This window comes from Mytilus edulis, chromosome 13 (genome assembly GCF_963676685.1).
Source record: "Mytilus edulis chromosome 13, xbMytEdul2.2, whole genome shotgun sequence".
In the NCBI taxonomy this organism is placed as follows: domain Eukaryota; kingdom Metazoa; phylum Mollusca; class Bivalvia; order Mytilida; family Mytilidae; genus Mytilus; species Mytilus edulis.
In genome coordinates, this window is record NC_092356.1 from 30876610 (window position 1) to 30894276 (window position 17667).

The following is a 17667-nucleotide window of genomic DNA, read 5'->3' on the forward strand; positions in this document are numbered from 1 at the left end:
TTAATTAAACTCACAGCAGAGGGTAGTTTGTCTAGCTTCAATTTAACCTTGAATTATTTGTACCTGATCACACTTTTAGCTTAGCCTAGGAATAGCTTATTTAAAAGTGTTTGACATTCAGGTAACAATGCCATTAGATAAGTTATAAATTTGATTTTTTTTTTTATCAAGTATACAGAATTTTACTTCATTTTCAATACTAGCACATGTTTTCTGGAATTTAATGCTGTTCAAATAGGAAATACATGTTTGGAAAATTACACATTTAACTAGTTTTGTTTTCAAGTTTAATACCTAAGCTTTAGAGGTTTTGGATTTTGTGAGTAAAGTTTGTATTACATTCACAGAAAGATTCAGTAACTATGGCGGAATTATCAAATAAACACTGAAAAAACGGCTAAGTAATCACATTATTAAAGACCACGTGAGGTGGCTCATATATTGTTTGTGGGGTACCAATTTTCTTACAAAACTCAGATATTCTTAGTTTAAATCCATGAATTTAATACCCCATGAACTAACGTAATTTTGACAAACCACGAAAATTGTGACCCACAAATAAAAGTACGTTCACAGTATATGATTAAGTGAATTGTATTAAGAAATCTATGAAAAAGGAGTTTGATTAGGTTTTTGGGTGAAAAAGGGCAACTTTGATTTAAATATAAAAAAAATGTTTTATGATCCTCAAGGGAGACAACTTTCCTCTGGAGACCATATGATGTAGTGAAAGTACTGCCTTAAACAATGAGCAAAGCCCACATCATTTTGCAAGCTATAAGAGGCCTTGAAATGACAAATGACAAATGTAAAACTATTCAAATGAGAAAACTAACTGCCTGATTTATGTACAAAACAATAAACATATGAAACAGCAACAAACATCAACTACTCAATTACAAGGTTTTTTTAATGGATTGTTTGAGCACTTCCTAAATATTATAAGTAGAGCATTATTACGAAATTCAGTCCATATACTAGTAAGGAAGATAATCATCTGATCAATTAATTGCTGCAAGGCCCTCCGTGTCATGAATTATCTGTTTTAGACTTAAATGATAGGCACTTGTTTAATGATAGAAACAATAAAAAATGTCAAATTAAGTGGAAAGATCATCTAATAGAAGTTTTTGTCAGAATTAAAATAATTTTTTATATTACCTTCACCTTAGAATAAGTGCTTGAACTGTGTCATGAATATTCATGAGACGATTACATGTTTTCCTTGAATTTATAATAGATGATGCATTATTTGACCACAAAAGCATAATAATATGGGTTGTGAAATATAGTTAAATTCATTAAAACCTGTCCCCAAACAGGATATTGGTAAATAAAATGTCAAGATGGATATGGGAATAAACGATATATTTTAAATAAAACGTATCAATTCAAATTATATATAATCGTAATACTGATTCATTGACGTAATCTTTATATATATGAACAACCCTACCATATTAAAATAAGGAAATGTTCGGTGCTCTGACATATCGTTTTGTGATGATTTATCGGAATAAATATTGTTTAAAAAAGGAAATGTGGTAATGTTGTTCAATGATAGCCAAATGAGACATCTCTCCACCAGAGACCAGATGATGTAGGAGTAAGCATCTGAAGGTCACTGTATGCCGGCCTTCAACAATTAGCAAAATCCATATTGAACATGGCCACACAGCTGCAAGTTGTAAAGATCCCAAAATGACAAATTTAAAACAATTCAATGAGAAAACTTATGCATTGAGTTATCATGTACAAAAACAATAAAGAAACAACAAATGATATATAGGAACAAAAACAACCGCTGAATTACAGGCTCCCGTCTTCGGACAGGCACATAATATACTGTTGGCTTTATCTCATAATACAGAGTGAATCAGGATTAATGTATTAAGGCTTTTCAAGAAATTTTAATTATGCTTGTTCTTTTGTGAATATAGTCATGTAAAGTTTTGAAAATTTTGTATAAAAAGTATTATAATTTTTAATTTTTATAACTTTTTTAGTTTGGCCCTAGCTAGCTCTAGTTTGAATGATCTAGTATTTCTGGACAAATCTTAAATTGTACTTCTTCTGTTGCTCATGGAGGTGGAAAGGGTAATTTAGCATGGGGAGAAAGAGTCAATTTTCAAAAGAGGTAGGAGGGGTTTTAAAACCTACATAGAATAACCTAGTTTATCAATTTTCAGATTTTTATGGCACCGACAATGTATGGCCCTGCAACGTGGTTGTCGGTGCCATATGGTTTTACCCTTGTCCGAAATTCTGTAATTTCGTAATTCCGAAATTCTGTAATTCAGTCATTCCGTCATTCCACAACAAACCATTTTTTTTCTAAACGCCTTCAGATATTGGGCTGATTTTTGGTATGTGAGTTAACCATGATGAGTTACAGATCAAGTTTAAGTTTTGTTCAGCTCCGCTAATTTGTGCAGAAATTACGGGCTTTGGACTTTGATAAATTGTTGAAAATCACAGTTATACAGACTTTTTTTCTAAAGGCTTTCAGATATTTGGCTGATTTTTGGTATGTGAGTTAACCCAGATGAGTTACAGATCAAGTTTCAGTTTCATTCCGCTTGGCTAATTAATGCCGAAATTACAGCCTATGGACTTTGATAAATTGTTGAAAATCAGTTATACAGACTTTTTTTCTGTATGCCTCCAGATTTTGAGCTGATTTTTGATACAGAGACACTACCATCATCTTTGTGTCAACATATGTTATTGAAATTGCAGATTTTTCAACTTTTTGAAACAGGGCCATTAGTGTTGCTTTGACACATCTAGTTTTTTCTTATTTACCAAGAAAAAGAATGGGGCCTTAGATAGTGAATAGATTTTGTCAATTTATCCAGTTAGCAACATTTATTAATGAAACTTAGTAGAATTTAAGCGTCTTAATAGTATAATTTAAAAATTTGCCATTAGTTTTTTACATACTGGCCTAGCTAGGATACTGCTAATTCAGAAATTATTGTGTGCATTTATTATTGCAATTTTGTCATTTTAGACTAAAATGCAATTTTAATTTTGGCGATAATGAGAAAAAATCCTGTTTAATCCATATAAAAAATTTCAAAATGCAAGTTTTAAAATATTGAGATTATAATCTGTCAAATTTTTACAATAATAAAAACATCGCAATAATTTCTGAATTTACAGTATGATAAGTATACATTAAGATTTAATCATGGCTCTGCATTGCTATTGAAGACAATTGCAATACAATGAAAATGTTACGTAATTTTGATACAACGCAAATGTTATGTGTTTATAAAAAAATTTCAAAGTGACATCTGTTTCCTAGATGAATTAGTGTGTATAAAACTTTACTGCAAATACATGCAATTTTCAATATCTACTATAAATTCAGAAATTATTTTGTGCATTAATTATTGCAATAAATTTTGAAGAATGGACAATATCATGAGAGGTTAATTATTACTACATTGTATTTCAGAATTGTCAGTGTACACATAAATATTTCAGATATCAGAATGCAAGTTATTTTTATTGCCATGATCTCAAAGTCTCATTTTTCACATTTTAAACAAACTCAATAATTTTTGAATTTAAAGAAGTCATAATATTACAATTTGATGCTAAACTGGTCCACTTGGACCTCTCCATGACTTTGTTCTAAGAAATATAGTCCTAATAGAATTTTGGCCAGAATCAGGTACTAGAGAAATAGTCATAGGGATGATAAGGTTATTCTTATTCTTTATCTGGATAAATACTCAAAAGTTTGCAAAAATCTATAAAAAAAATTGGATTTTTATTCTTTTTTAGGCAGATTGTATAGGTCAAAGCAAAAAAAAAAATACTGTATCTTTACCATTGCCTCTTTATTCTACTGACAGTCCATCCAATCCCTCCCCCACCCCAGATAGACAGAAACATGATAGATTTATAAAACATTCTGATATAAGATGTATCACATTCAATTATTCCTTATTATCAAGTTGAATTATTTTCTTCGAGTTTTAATTGTCCCTTGGACATTCAGTAGAAATAATGAGTATAATGGTGGTCTTGGTCTTAAATCTTTACTCAATATTTGGGATACGTTGTACAAATGTTTGAAAAGCTAAATCCAGTTATTGAGCCTTTTGATTGGTTGATTTCTGATTGTAGGTATGATAAACGTACTTAAAAGTTCAATGAACTTAACCCTAGGGTATTATAGACATTATGTAATTTACCGATTAATATTGAAATATTTTCATAATTTTGACGCAAATAAATTGCTTTTTTGAATATATCCATTACCTTTTTCTAAAGAGAATATTTCTTCTTAAAATTGTGAAAATACAAATTTACTTATTAATATGGAAATATTTTCATATTTTTTAGGCAAATAAATTGCATTTTAGAATATATATCCATTACCTTTTTCAAAACAGAAGATTTGCTGATCATTGGAATTTTTTAAAAGATATTGACCCTGTAAATTCTCAGTTAAATAATTTAAACTTCATCAAGGTGATAAGAAATAAAAAAGGAAGAAGAAGGCCACAAAAGGGCAATCAACTTTGTCTAAGATTGTAAATATTTTATATTTGTACTTTTCTGTGTGTAGTGATCTTCACAAATTATTGCATCAAATTTTGGCAGTAGGAAGGGCTTGAAGCCCATTTCATTTCAATCATACTGTTAACAAGGTCATAACAGAATTTAAGAGTTGAATACACATCTTCCATTGCATTCAAGGCAATTCATCTCCCCCTTCTTATTTTGATTGCCAAAAAAATGTAAAAAAATCTCCAGTTTCTTACGATTTATTTGAATATAAGCAAAAAAAGTCCAACAATTTTTATATCGCCCGACCCCTTTCAGAAATCCTCGATTCACCTTTCAGTATATAGGAATTTCTTTTCCATAACAGCCAAACGTGCGTAAAACGTGACTTTTGAATAATTTTAATTCTTTCAAACTTTACCTTGTTTAAGTGGGTATAAATTGCCGTCTAATTTTATATTACAATCTAGCATTATAACCATTGCATAATATTTAACAATAAATTGTCGTAATTCTATGGTATTATCCCAATTTATGACAGAAGATGAAATATCAGAAAGGAACAAATTACAAAGATTTCAATTTTAATAGTTGGGAGCGACATTTTTATTGTCGTCTGCAAATATTTTAGTATGTAAAATGCATTTGAATGAAATTTTTTAGATTATACTGGAATGTGAATATATGCTTCTTTCAAGACCAGATTTACTTGGATTTTATGGACTCCTTCTTTTATCCTTTTTCATATTTTCTTCAATGTTTCCGTCTTTCTATACTTTGGATTAATCATAATTCGTTGAATATCTATTTCATGGATTTTGTAGGGTAAAAGTGAACTATGAGTTTAAATGTCAAAAAAGTACAAATTTTGATAGGCTTATTTTTTGGAAAAACCACAAAGTCAAATATCCATGAAAATGCAATTTTCTCTTAATTCATGAAAATTGGTACCAACAAAAAAAAAATCCACTGTTTTTTCATTTGTTTCTTTTTCATTGTCTCTCAAAGTATCTTATTTATTAATTAACTTGTGTCAGTGTGATAGTAAGAATGAAATTCATACCGTTTAAAGTCCATTGCTTTTACATATATATGAGACCATCAAAAAGATGGAAGAAAACCAAGAATGAAGACGGTTGAGAACATGTAAACTTGTGTGTCCCTGAAAAGAAACAGTAGACAAGGAACATCCCTATAAAGTTTGTTGTCCTAATTAACTTAAAAAGAGTCCCGATTCCAACCTCTGGCAATGAGAAATTATGTCATGACATGACATGCAAAGCAAATATACCTGTAAAAAAGCACTTTTTTGTTCCAAAAAATCATCCAATTAGATTAAAGAACTATTTTCGTAGTATTTCAAACTTTTGTCGACTTCTATTGGTGTCGGTTTAGATAATTTAGATCAGTAGCACAATGCATATTGTGGATAGTTACAGTTTTGGTTATATTTTAAGGAATCCTGATTTTTGGTCAAGCAATCATTTTTATAGTTTCCATGGGGTAAGCTTTTTTGATTTTGTAAATTTATTTCTGCCAAATACAAAACTTTAATAAAAAGTAACAGGATCACATAAAGTCTTTTAAAAAGATCTTTATTAGCATGTCTTTGTATTTTTTTTAACATGAATGAATATTTTTCAGTGTTGAAGGGGAGATAATTCTAACTAGATTTTTAGTAAAATATTGTATTCTATTTCAGGGTTCACCAGCGCCAGACCCAGGACCTGTTAATCCTTCAGCAGGTAGGTGAATTATGTCCTTATTTGTGTTTTTATAATGCTTCATATATGGGCATTATGTTTTCCATCTGTGCATCAATCTGTTCATTCGTCCATCTGTTTGTCTGTCTGTCCCGCTTCTGGTTAAAATTTCTGGTCCTTAGGGTAAAAGGTTTTTGGTCAAGGTAGTTTTTTATGAAGTAAAGTCCAATCAAATTGAAACTTGGTACACATGTCCCCTATGATATGATCTTTCTTATTTTAATACCAAACTAGAGTTTCGACCCCAATTTCACAGTTTGCTGATCATAGAAAATGATAGTGTGAGTGGGGCATCCGTGTACTATATGCATGGACACATTCTTATTCTTCAAAGAAACATATGTTGATGCATATACAGAAAATTAAAATGCCTTTGTGTTTTGACACAATACCCATATTCTAATTTGAATGTAGTCGATAGTTTTCACTTTTTATTTGATAATTCAGATATTATAGCACCATAGCCTTTTGTTTTATAATTCAAATATTACAGCAGCAAAGCCTAATACTATCCGGTTTGTTATGAAGAAGTAAAAATTAGAATTGAAAAAATCCAATGAGGCATTTGTCCTGGATAGAGAAACTTTAAATTTGAGGTGTTTTGATTGAAATTATAGAGGAAGGGAATTTATCAATCAAACAGCAACCCAATAGTGCCAAAAGAGCAAAAAAAGAATTCTAGAGATTAAACTTGTGTCGATGCATTCATAGTTTAAAGAGAGATAACTCAAATCTGAAAAATCAACTGAAAGGGTGGATAGAAATAAATCAGCTTCAACTATTAAGACTGGTGCAATGCATATTTTTATTGTGAATTCTATAAGGTATTATTTAATTATGACAGCAATTAAGTTTTTAAAACAGTGTGCTTCTAAGCCACATTATGCTTGCAAAATACAAAGTTTATAACAGTAGCCTTTTTTGAAGATACTGACTTCAGAAAGTTGATTTTTAGAACAAAACCTTGCTATTAGAATTAAAGAAAGGACATTTTTTTATTCACAAAAATATAGAGACCTTGAAGGCATAAAACTTTGCTCAGTGCTCTGAGCACAAAAATCATGCTCCAAACATGAAATCCAGCAATTTGATTGGTTGATTTTCGAGTCTGAGTACAAAAATCATGCTCTAAAGTTTTATTACCGTGCTCTTGCAACTTTTCCTGATGCAATTTGTACTTATTGCCCTTTCTTATCAGAACTGCATATTAAAAGTTTGTGTCTTGTCACAGTGTAGGATAAACTTCTAAGCAAGCTAGGTCCTTTAGAACTCAGGAAAATGTTATTTTACCTTGGGTATATTGTATTACATTTAATGCAGAGCACACAAAGTATCTGGTAAAAAAATGTTGGCTGCACATATTGAGTGACCAATAAGGATAAGCCGTACTCTTTAACACTGAAGATAAATCATGATGAATATGGGATATCCTTCTATTTGACAGATTCACTGTAAAAATGGAATTACACATCCTATTATATTATTTGTACTGATTTTTGGGGTTTTCCATTGCGAGAAATGGACTTCTACATAATGGGAATGTTTATAAGGGCAATATCACATTCTAATACAATAATATTTGGCTGATGAGTTGACAGAATTACTTCAAAATTTATGAAGTTTTGTGGTGATCAAATTATATTTTTAGAGTTAATGCCCTTTGATAATTAAACATGATTTTACAAGAAAGTATAATAACATATGTAAACAAATTTTGATTGAATGGATGTTTGCTATTATGTAAGTTCTGTGTTTATTAAAACAATTAATATTTGCATCATACTACTTTGAATCATACATTTTATTTATTCCCCATGTTGTTGTTTTTTTAGGCAAACTTTCTACAGTATTGTTGTCACAAAAAAAACCCATGCATTTTAAAGGAATAACTTGTCACCAATATTTCCTGAAGATCAATAATTATCTCACATTTGTGCAATTTGATCAACAACTGCAATAAGAAATGTACACAATTATTTTTATACGACCGCAAAATAATTTGGGGTCGTATATTGGTATCACGTTGGCGTCATCATCGCCGTAGTCCGAAGACACATTGGTTTTTGCACTATAACTTTAGTTTAAGTAAATAGAAATCTATGAAATTTAAACGCAAGGTTTATGACCACAAGAGGAAGATTGGGATTGATTTTTTGAGTTTTGGCCCCAACTGTTTAGGAATTAGGGGCCAAAAAAGGGCCCAAATAAGCATTTTTCTTGGTTTTCGCACATTATAACTTTAGTACAAGTAAATAGAAATCTATGAAATTTTAACACAAGGTTTATGAACACAAAAGGAAGGTTGGGATTGATTTTGGGAGTTGAGGTTCCAACAGTTTAGGAATTAGGGGTTAAAAAGAGGCCCAAATAAGCATTTTTCTTGGTTTTCGCACCATAACTTTTGTATGAGTAAATAGAAATCTAGGAAATTTAAACACAAGGTTTATGACCATAAAAGGAAGGTTGGGATTGATTTTGGGAGTTTTGGTCCCAGCAGTTTAGGAATTAGGGGCCCAAAGGGTCCGAAATTAAACTTTGTTTGATATCAACAAAAATTGAATCCTTTGGGTTCTTTGATATACTGAATCTAAACATGTATTTAGATTTTTGATTATAGGCCCAGTTTTCACATTGGTCCAAATCGGGGTCCAAAATTAGACTTTGTTTGATTTCAACAAAAATTGAATATATGGGGTTCTTTGATATATGCTGAATCTAACCATGTATTTAGATTTGATATTTGGGCCCGGTTATCAAATTGGTCCACATTGAGGTCTGAAGGATCCAAAATTGAACTTTATTTGATTTTATCAAAAATTGAATTCTAGGGGTTCTTTGATATGCTGAATCTAACCATGTATTTAGATTTTGGATATTGGACCATAATAGGTAAATGTCCAATTTAATTTTTTTTTAAAGTTTTTAAGTTCAAGTTCTTAAACCACATTCATTCTGTGTCAGAAACCTATGTTTTTTCAACTATTTAATCACAATCCAAATTCAGAGCTGTATCAAGCTAAGTGAATGTTGTGTCCATACTTGCCCCAACTGTTCAGGGTTCGAACTCAGCGGTCGTATAAAGCTGCGCCCTGCGGAGTATCTGGTTTTTATTTATAGAACTGCAATCTCATATTAGATATTCCATACCAACAAAACCATAATGATCTTTTTAACAGACTCACAAAAACCTTTCCCAACCCCGTGAAAAAAATAAAACCAAAATACTTAAAGCCATACCTGATACTTTGAAGTTCTATACATGTATATTTTCGACTCACTACTTATGTTTAGGGAGTACTGTGGATTCATTTATTTTCGTTGGAATAACATTTTTGTGGATTGAGGAACAATTCCATTTTCATGGATATTTGAATTCATGGTTTTGCCAATCACTGCATACAAAGCTCATAGAAAATTTGTAATTCGTGGAACATTTGAATTTTGGTTCACCTGTATCCGAGAAACCAACGAAAATTTCTATTCAACATGAATATCTAAACCGTATTCTTTTAACTCTTCCCCTCTCCAACAACCCCCCCCCCCCAAAAAAAAAAGAAAGAAAGAAAAAGAAATTAAATTTTAAATGAAATAGAATAAGAAAATACTTCAGACGAGTTCACTCCATTTAACACAAAAAACTTCATGATTTTGCTTTCAATTTTAATTTTATGAAATTTATTTCTTTCCTAATGGTTTAATTAAATGTTTAATGAAGAAAATGCTATGTGACAGTGATTTATGAGGGTCTGGGTGGAGTTATACAAAATAGAGAATATTGGGGTGCTGAGATATAAAGAATCAAGAAAAAGGATCCAAATAAATATGGAATAGAGAAAAATGGTCTTAAAAGTTCCTAGAGTAATGAAATAAAAGACCTGCATCAAGACTATGATAAATGTTACATTTGAAGTTCAAGGGAAGTAATTTCAACCATCATTGATTATTTTGATGTAACTTGTAAATCATGGGTGTCACTGAACCTTTATTTAAAAAAAAAATATTTTTATATTTTTTGGTTGAAATTTTTAACTGTATGTAGAAGATGCCAATGAATATACTTTGAAAATATAGACATTGGTTTTTCTAGTGCAGATAATTCATGCTGACCTCTCTTTCATATAAATCATTATCTATATAAACTGATCATCTGCAGACAGACATAGACTTTATTTTACCAACACCTGGGAAGTTTTTCTACCTGTAAAAACACCTGTTATCAAACAACTTTCATCAGTCGATTGTTGGTACAGGTGAAAATTCACTGATGCAAAAATCTGCATTAAAATTAGGGTATTATATAACTCACACATGAACACCTTTGGTTATATCAGACAGGGATATAATGTTAGAAGAGATAAATTTGTCTGTGCATAAAAACTATCAATAAGACTATGCAGGATTAGGCCAAGCTACTTAAAATGAAGATATTTTTATATACTGAAGAAAAAAGGCTTGTAATTGCTTATAACCATTTATTTGTCTTCCTTTACAACCTTAACACATCTCCTTATTTATATACTCATAATTAGAAAGGGGAGGGCTGTAGTTATTTGATAGAAAATGTCAAACTAGACAACAACCCATTTACACCAAATACAATTTTGAACTAAATTTCATAATTTATTTTTCCAAAGGTGACTACTAATTCAGTTTTCCAAAAGTGTTCACTGATTTTAGTTTTCCAGAGTTGTTTCAAATTTAGTTTTCCAAAGTTGTTTCAAATTTAGTATTCCAAAGGTGCCTTTTAATTTTAGTTTTCCAAAGGTGCCTACTAGTTTCAGTTTTCCAAAGGTGCCTACTAGTTTTAGTTTTCCAAAGGTGCCTACTAGTTTTAGTTTTCCAAAAGTGCCTACTAGTTTTAGTTTTCCAAAGGTGCCTACTAGTTTTAGTTTTCAAAAGGTGCTTACTAATTTAAGTTTTCAAAAGGTGCTTACTATTTTAGTTTTCAAAAGGTTGCTAATTTTAGTTTTCAAAAGGTGCTTAGTTATTTATTTTCAAAATGTGTTTACCAATTAAGTTTTCAAAAGGTGCTATATTAATTTATTTTCAAAAAGTGCTTACTTACTAATTTATTTTCAAAAGGTGCTTGATAATTTAGTTTTCAAAAAGTGCTACTAATTTATTTTTAAAAAGTGCTTACTTATTTATTTTCAAAATGTGTTTACCAATTAAGTTTTCAAAAGGTGCTAATAATTTATTTTCAAAAAGTGCTTACTTATTTATTTTCGAAAGGTGCTTTCTAATTTATTTTCAAAAGGTGCTTACTAATTTATTTTCAAAGGTGCTTACTAATTTATTTTTATAAGGTGCTTATTAATTTATTTTTATAAGGTGCTTACTAATTTATTTTCAAAAGGTGCTTTAACTAATGATTTTTCCCCCCAATAATAACTGTACTGAGTACTAATTTTTCCCATGTTCACTTTTCATTTTATGATAGTCTATGCAAGATGTAGGAAATTTGAAATCACAAATGAACTAAATATGACATATTATATTGTTTCAATTAGATTCAGTAATATTTTGTAAAATTATTTTTTTAACTGTGCTAAAAACTTGGAAAAATTGATTTAGTGGTTTAATGGCATAAAAAAAAAAGGTTTTTGTTAAAAAGCTTGGTGAAATATCGTTAAAAATGTAGAACACTCTGTACTATAAAATTCTATTTGAGATTGAATATAGAAAGAATTGGAATTTATTTGCTGTTTTCTCATTCTTTTCTTTCATCTTATTGTATGATATCTTTCTGGGTTGTGTTTTGTTCGAGTTATTTGAGTTTTTCTCAGTCAAGGAGAAAGAGAGGGTATGCCGTCATAAGCTTACGATAAATGACATTGCCTTAGAACGTAGCGTTAACAGATTATCACAAGAAGAAAGAGAGTCTATGCCTTCATAATCTTACGATAAATGGCATTGCCTTAGAACATAGCGTTAACAGATTATCAATGGTCTTTCAAACTCAAAGAACATTCATACTAAGTCTTTTCTAAGTGCACTCGCACCTTAAAGTGATCGTAGACAAGAAACTCCCTCTTTTTAGAAGAACCATCCTACAACAACCTATAATTCTTTCATCAAAATTGGCTGCAAATGGAAGAGGTCATCTTAACAACTTCAAATCTTTTACAATAAACATAATATATAATTCTTTCATAGATTCTTACGAAAACTTCATCTTAAGAACTTCAAATCTTACACCATAAACATAAAAGATATTACAACAATTGTGCATTTCTGCATCATGTGCATTAAATGTCAGATGCATCACTTACATGTAAGAAAACAATATCTTAATGAGTTCTCCAGCTGATCCGCAGCAAATTACAAAGAAAATTATTAGAATGCCAAAGTCTCACAAAATCAATTGAATACAACAGAATACCACTTTTGCCAATTTATACAATTTAAAGAGGTAAATTTTCTATTGTTTTCATCCCTCCTCTAAAAAGGAACACACTTATGATCTGACAATGGACTCGAGATCTATAATAAAATAAAATTGCCGTTTTCAATAATTTAAAATGGTAATTTTAAATCAGTTTAATCCCTCACTTAAAGGAACACACATTGGTTATCTTAATATTGGGTTGTTATTAAAAATATAGCCAATTTCAATAATTTAAAGACATGTTTTTTTTATTTATTAATAAGGTCCACCTTCTTTTAAAAGGACCACACAAAAGCTCTGAATATTGTATTTGTAGGCTGTAGTAAGAAAAAGTCCAATTTTCATAATTCAAAAAGGTGAACTATTGCATGGATTTGGTTTAGTGGCAGATCATCTCTTTTGAAAGGGGACATTTGGTTGGAAACAGCCCCTCCTTAACCTGGATTGGAATCCCCACTTTAAAAAAAATGTTGGATCTGCCATTACAGCCCCTCCCCTCTAAAGGACACACATTGGCTCTGGTATTAGACATGCAGTATTAAAAAAATGCCTTCTTTTAATATTTCAAAAAATTTAATTTTCTTTAAAAAAAAATACACTGGGAATGTTAAATCTCCCCCCCCCCTTTTCTTAACTTAAATCTGCCTCTAAATGATGTTTGGAATCTGAAATTTAGCTCCTGGAATTTAGTTATAAGTTGAAAGTTGAGTTTCATATTTTTCTTTTCTATATAAAATCTTCCAGGACACAGTAAACCTTGAGTTTTTCTTGCAATCTAATTTGTTGTTTTTGGTCGTAAAAATATTATTGATGAGTGACAGGTTGATATGACACAAAGTTGTGGTAAAAAAACCCGCGAGAATAATACCTTGTCTTTCTTAGGGGCATTTTACAGAAGATTTTTGTATTTGCGGTTTATATGTTTTTCCAAAAATGACATTGTGAAAAAAGAAATAAGGCCGTGAAGATAATTTTCCTGACTTTTTTCATTAAAAGTATATTTTTTTTATATTTATGCAAAAATGTATTAATAATTGGTTGTTTTATGTTCAATGTCAAGTGGCAAATATTTCAAGGACTATTTAGGATGAGAAGCAATTATAATATATACTGAGCTAAGTAGATTCGGAATGAAAAGTAGATGGCATTTCTTATTCCTTTTATGTATTTTTAATTTATTATTCCATATACATGTATTTGCATAAATTTTGAAGATTTGTTTTAAACTTGAAACAAGTTCAAAACAAAGATCTGTAAAATAAAGATTGAAGATTTTTTATATTGAAGGCCATTTGCCCTTCAATAAAAATAATACTGACTTTAATCATAAATTATATTGAAATGTTTATCACCTTTAATACAAAGTATTATCTTTTTTATTTAGAATTTTTATGAAATTGATCGATATTTGTTAAAGCAAATTCGCTTATTTCTGAATCCTTGCTATTTATTTCAAGTGTATTATATTTTTTATATGATGATTTATCCAAATACTAAATGATATCTTCAGACGGAAACAGTTGAACAAATGCAGTTCTATACTAGTTTACTTTAATTGATAGTGAACCAGATCAGATTTATTGTAATAATAGTAAATCTATGAATTGACAATAACTAAGGCTAACTTTTTAAGTGTTTTTTAATGCAAATTTCAGATTTTGATGTAAAAATGATGAACAAAATGTGAAGAAATATGTCTCAGTAATTGAAATAAAATGTGCAATGATATTTGATCACATGTTTCATTTCCTGGGTTCAAACCTCTTGAAATTTTTGGAATTTATAATTTGACAGATTGAACTAACAGTTTAACAATTTTTAAATAAAAAATTGACTCTAAGGGGAAAAAATGAAATTCAATAATTACTAGGTGCACTCTGATGTCATTTAAATTACTCAACAATTATTTATTTTGTCTGCAAATAATGGACATTTAAATTTTCACAAAAAATTGAATAGAACTGTTTGACTGCACAATAAAAGATATTTAATGATAAAATCTACATCTCTTTTCATAATTAATAAAGAAAGTTTGTTTAGCTGCTGAAAGAAAAAGGATATTTTTTAATGAGAGAAAAAAATTGATGAAAGAAATGTCATATTTTCAAATAGAGTTATTCCCCTTTGTAGAGGAATGTTTAAAATTAACTATGCTTGGCCTAGGTGTAAAAACTGCACATAAACGGCTGCACAACTAGGGCTGATTATGTAATAGCTGTTGTGTAAAAACCACATGTAGGTTTCATGTCAGAATACACACCCAATTTATATAGGGTAACAGGAGAGAAAAAAAAACAAGGACTAAAATACTTAAGGTTCAATTTATGGTCCAATTAAGAAGAAATAGTCATCTTTTTAATGATTGACAGATGAAGAAGGGGATTTAGATGAATTTGTCATTACGTGGTCCTATTTCAGGTATGTCGTCAATTTCATTATTACTCAAAATCAATATCTCGTGATAAAAACGTAAATAGCTTGGCAAAAAATAGATGGTTTAATTATTATATAGATCATATGTACAGTATGTGTCTAACAAGGAAATCTTATATATCTATATCTTCATACATGTATATAGGGGATTAGTCCATATTGTTACATGTACTGAGGCCAAACGAAAGGTTTAAGATTAAAACGGGGGAAATTGAAGGATATCTTTTAATTTTTAAGTAGCTTTTTGAATTTCAAATTAAGAAAGTTAATAATGTTAGAAAAATAAACCAGGCCTATTAGTTAAGTAATTATTTGAAGTGCTTTTAGTTATGTGTACTTTTGTTATGATTAGAAAATTTAATACGTTATTACAAATGATAATTGAAGGACAAATATAGACATCCTTTCTTATAAGAAATGTTTTATTAATTATAGATACTACTTAATAAAGTGAAGCTCTTCTTTTAGTAGATGGTCCGTAGTATTATAAAGTGGATGGTTTTCTCCTAGCTCTACGGCTTCCTCCACCAATAAAAACTGGTTGCCACAAAATAGCCCAAAATAGCCACTTAAAATGGTGTTACAACACCAATCAATCAATCAATCAATCATGGTATTTTATTAGTCAAATACTGCTATGTATATTTCAACAAATACATTTTCCTAGAAAAATTAAAAAAAATGCATTATTGCTAATTTTTTCCAGGAAAAATAACACATATGAGCATGTCTGGTGGGTAATTGTCACATGTGGCAATTATATCACATCTTATTTTTATACTGGACATATAATTTTACACTGACCAGTTACATTTCAAGTGACTATAAATTAAAATGGTTTGGATTTGGCCAAAATTTAAATATTAGTGGAAGTTGAGAAGCCTTCAATATAGAAAAAAATATTAGAACATTAAAATTGGTATTGGACAAAAAAAATGAAAATATTAGTGTCACTTGAAAAGCCTTCATATAGAAAGAGTGATCTAATGATACAAAAAAAACCTTAAATATTGGAATCAGTATTGGACAATTTATTTTTTTAGATATAAGTTGAGAGGCCTTCATATAGAGAAAGTCACCCAACAATAAAAAAGAAATAAAATGAAAAGACATCTTGAGGTTATTCATATGGTTTTAAATAATAGATTGTTATCTGCTCTTTGGTCAGGATTTTGTCCTTTTGACATATTCCCCATTTCCATTCTCAGTTTTATTTAAAGTCTGGTTACACAATGATTATGTCATCTAAAAACTGTTTTATTCTCATTTTTCAATGTTAATTGTATCCTGTTAATTGTTGTTACCTTATAAACAATTTGTATCTACGTAGATCCTGTTTAAAAAAAAAATCTTAGATACTTCAACCATTTTCTTTCCCTCAAGGACATGGTTGACCATTCTATGACCTTTATTTATGTCTGTGTAATAGATTCTAAATGGTATTGATTAAAATATAGACATGTAGGAAAAAATGGGTCATTATTAGACCTACATTTTCGTGCTGTAAATCAATTATTGATTGAATTTGGTTTAGATGTATGCAGCTAATGCTATGACACTGCACCAGCTGCCGTAGACTATGTTCTTGTATTTTGCAGAAAGATTTGTTTTAGGCCAAGTGAGCTATATCCATCTCTTGACATGTCTGTTCTGTTTGTCATGAAATTTTTCAATGATCTTGAATTCTTCTCTATAACTACGGGACCAATTTCAACCAAACTTGGGGCAGGCCCGTAGCCAGGAATTTCCAAAGGGGGAGGGGGGGGGGGGGGTGTTATTTGGCCTCAAAAACTTGACTTTAACAGTCACAATTCGAACAGAATGTTGACTTTAACAGTCATTATTTGTTTTCAAGGGGGGGTTCGTCGGAACACCCTGAACCCCCCTGGCTACGGGTATGTGGGGTGAATGATCCTTAAAGTATGTAGCACCAAGATTGTGTTTTACCCCAGGTTAGTCAACAGACATAACTATCAAGTCTATCAACAACAGACTTATATTTATGTGCATGAGCTTTTACTGTTATCACAATAATTATTCTCACATTTTGGTCTGTTGAAATCTCACATTCATTTTTGAATTTACATTGTTCAAAATTCACTTATTTTTTGTTAAGCCTGCAACTTTTGTTGCAGAAAGCTCGACATAGGGATAGTGATCTGCCGGCGGCGGCGGTGTTAGCTCACTTCTTAAAAGCTATATATTTTAGAAGGTGGAAGACCTGGATGCTTCATATTTTGTATATAGATGCCTCATGTTACGAAGTTTCCGTCAGTCACATGTCCATTGTCCTTGACCTCATTTTCATGGTTCAGTGACCACTTGAAAAAAAAGTTCAGATTTTTTGTAATGTTAAATTCTCTCTTACTGTAAGTAATAGTATAACTATATTTCATATGTGCGTACCTTGCAAGGTCCTCATGCCCGTCAGACAGTTTTCACTTGACCTCGACCTCATTTCATGGATCAGTGAACAAAGTTAAGTTTTGGTGGTCAAGTCCATATCTCAGATACTATAGCAATAGGTCTAGTATATTCGGTGTATGGAAGGACTGTAAG

At 30.3% G+C, this 17667-nt stretch overlaps 1 protein-coding gene across 4 annotated transcripts in view; it reads left to right on the forward strand.

Moving 5' to 3' along the window:
• Positions 1 to 17667, forward strand: part of LOC139500849 (zinc finger protein rotund-like) — a 143713-nt gene that overhangs the window by 68175 nt on the left and 57871 nt on the right. For 3 of the 4 annotated variants that reach the window (XM_071289733.1, XM_071289732.1, XM_071289731.1), the window contains one exon: positions 6227 to 6269. In XM_071289733.1, coding sequence (XP_071145834.1) covers positions 6227 to 6269 — 43 coding nt within the window. Of the gene's footprint in view, positions 1 to 6226; positions 6270 to 14811; positions 15094 to 17667 lie in introns of those variants that run through there. The other variant, XM_071289734.1, reaches the window with a different exon arrangement.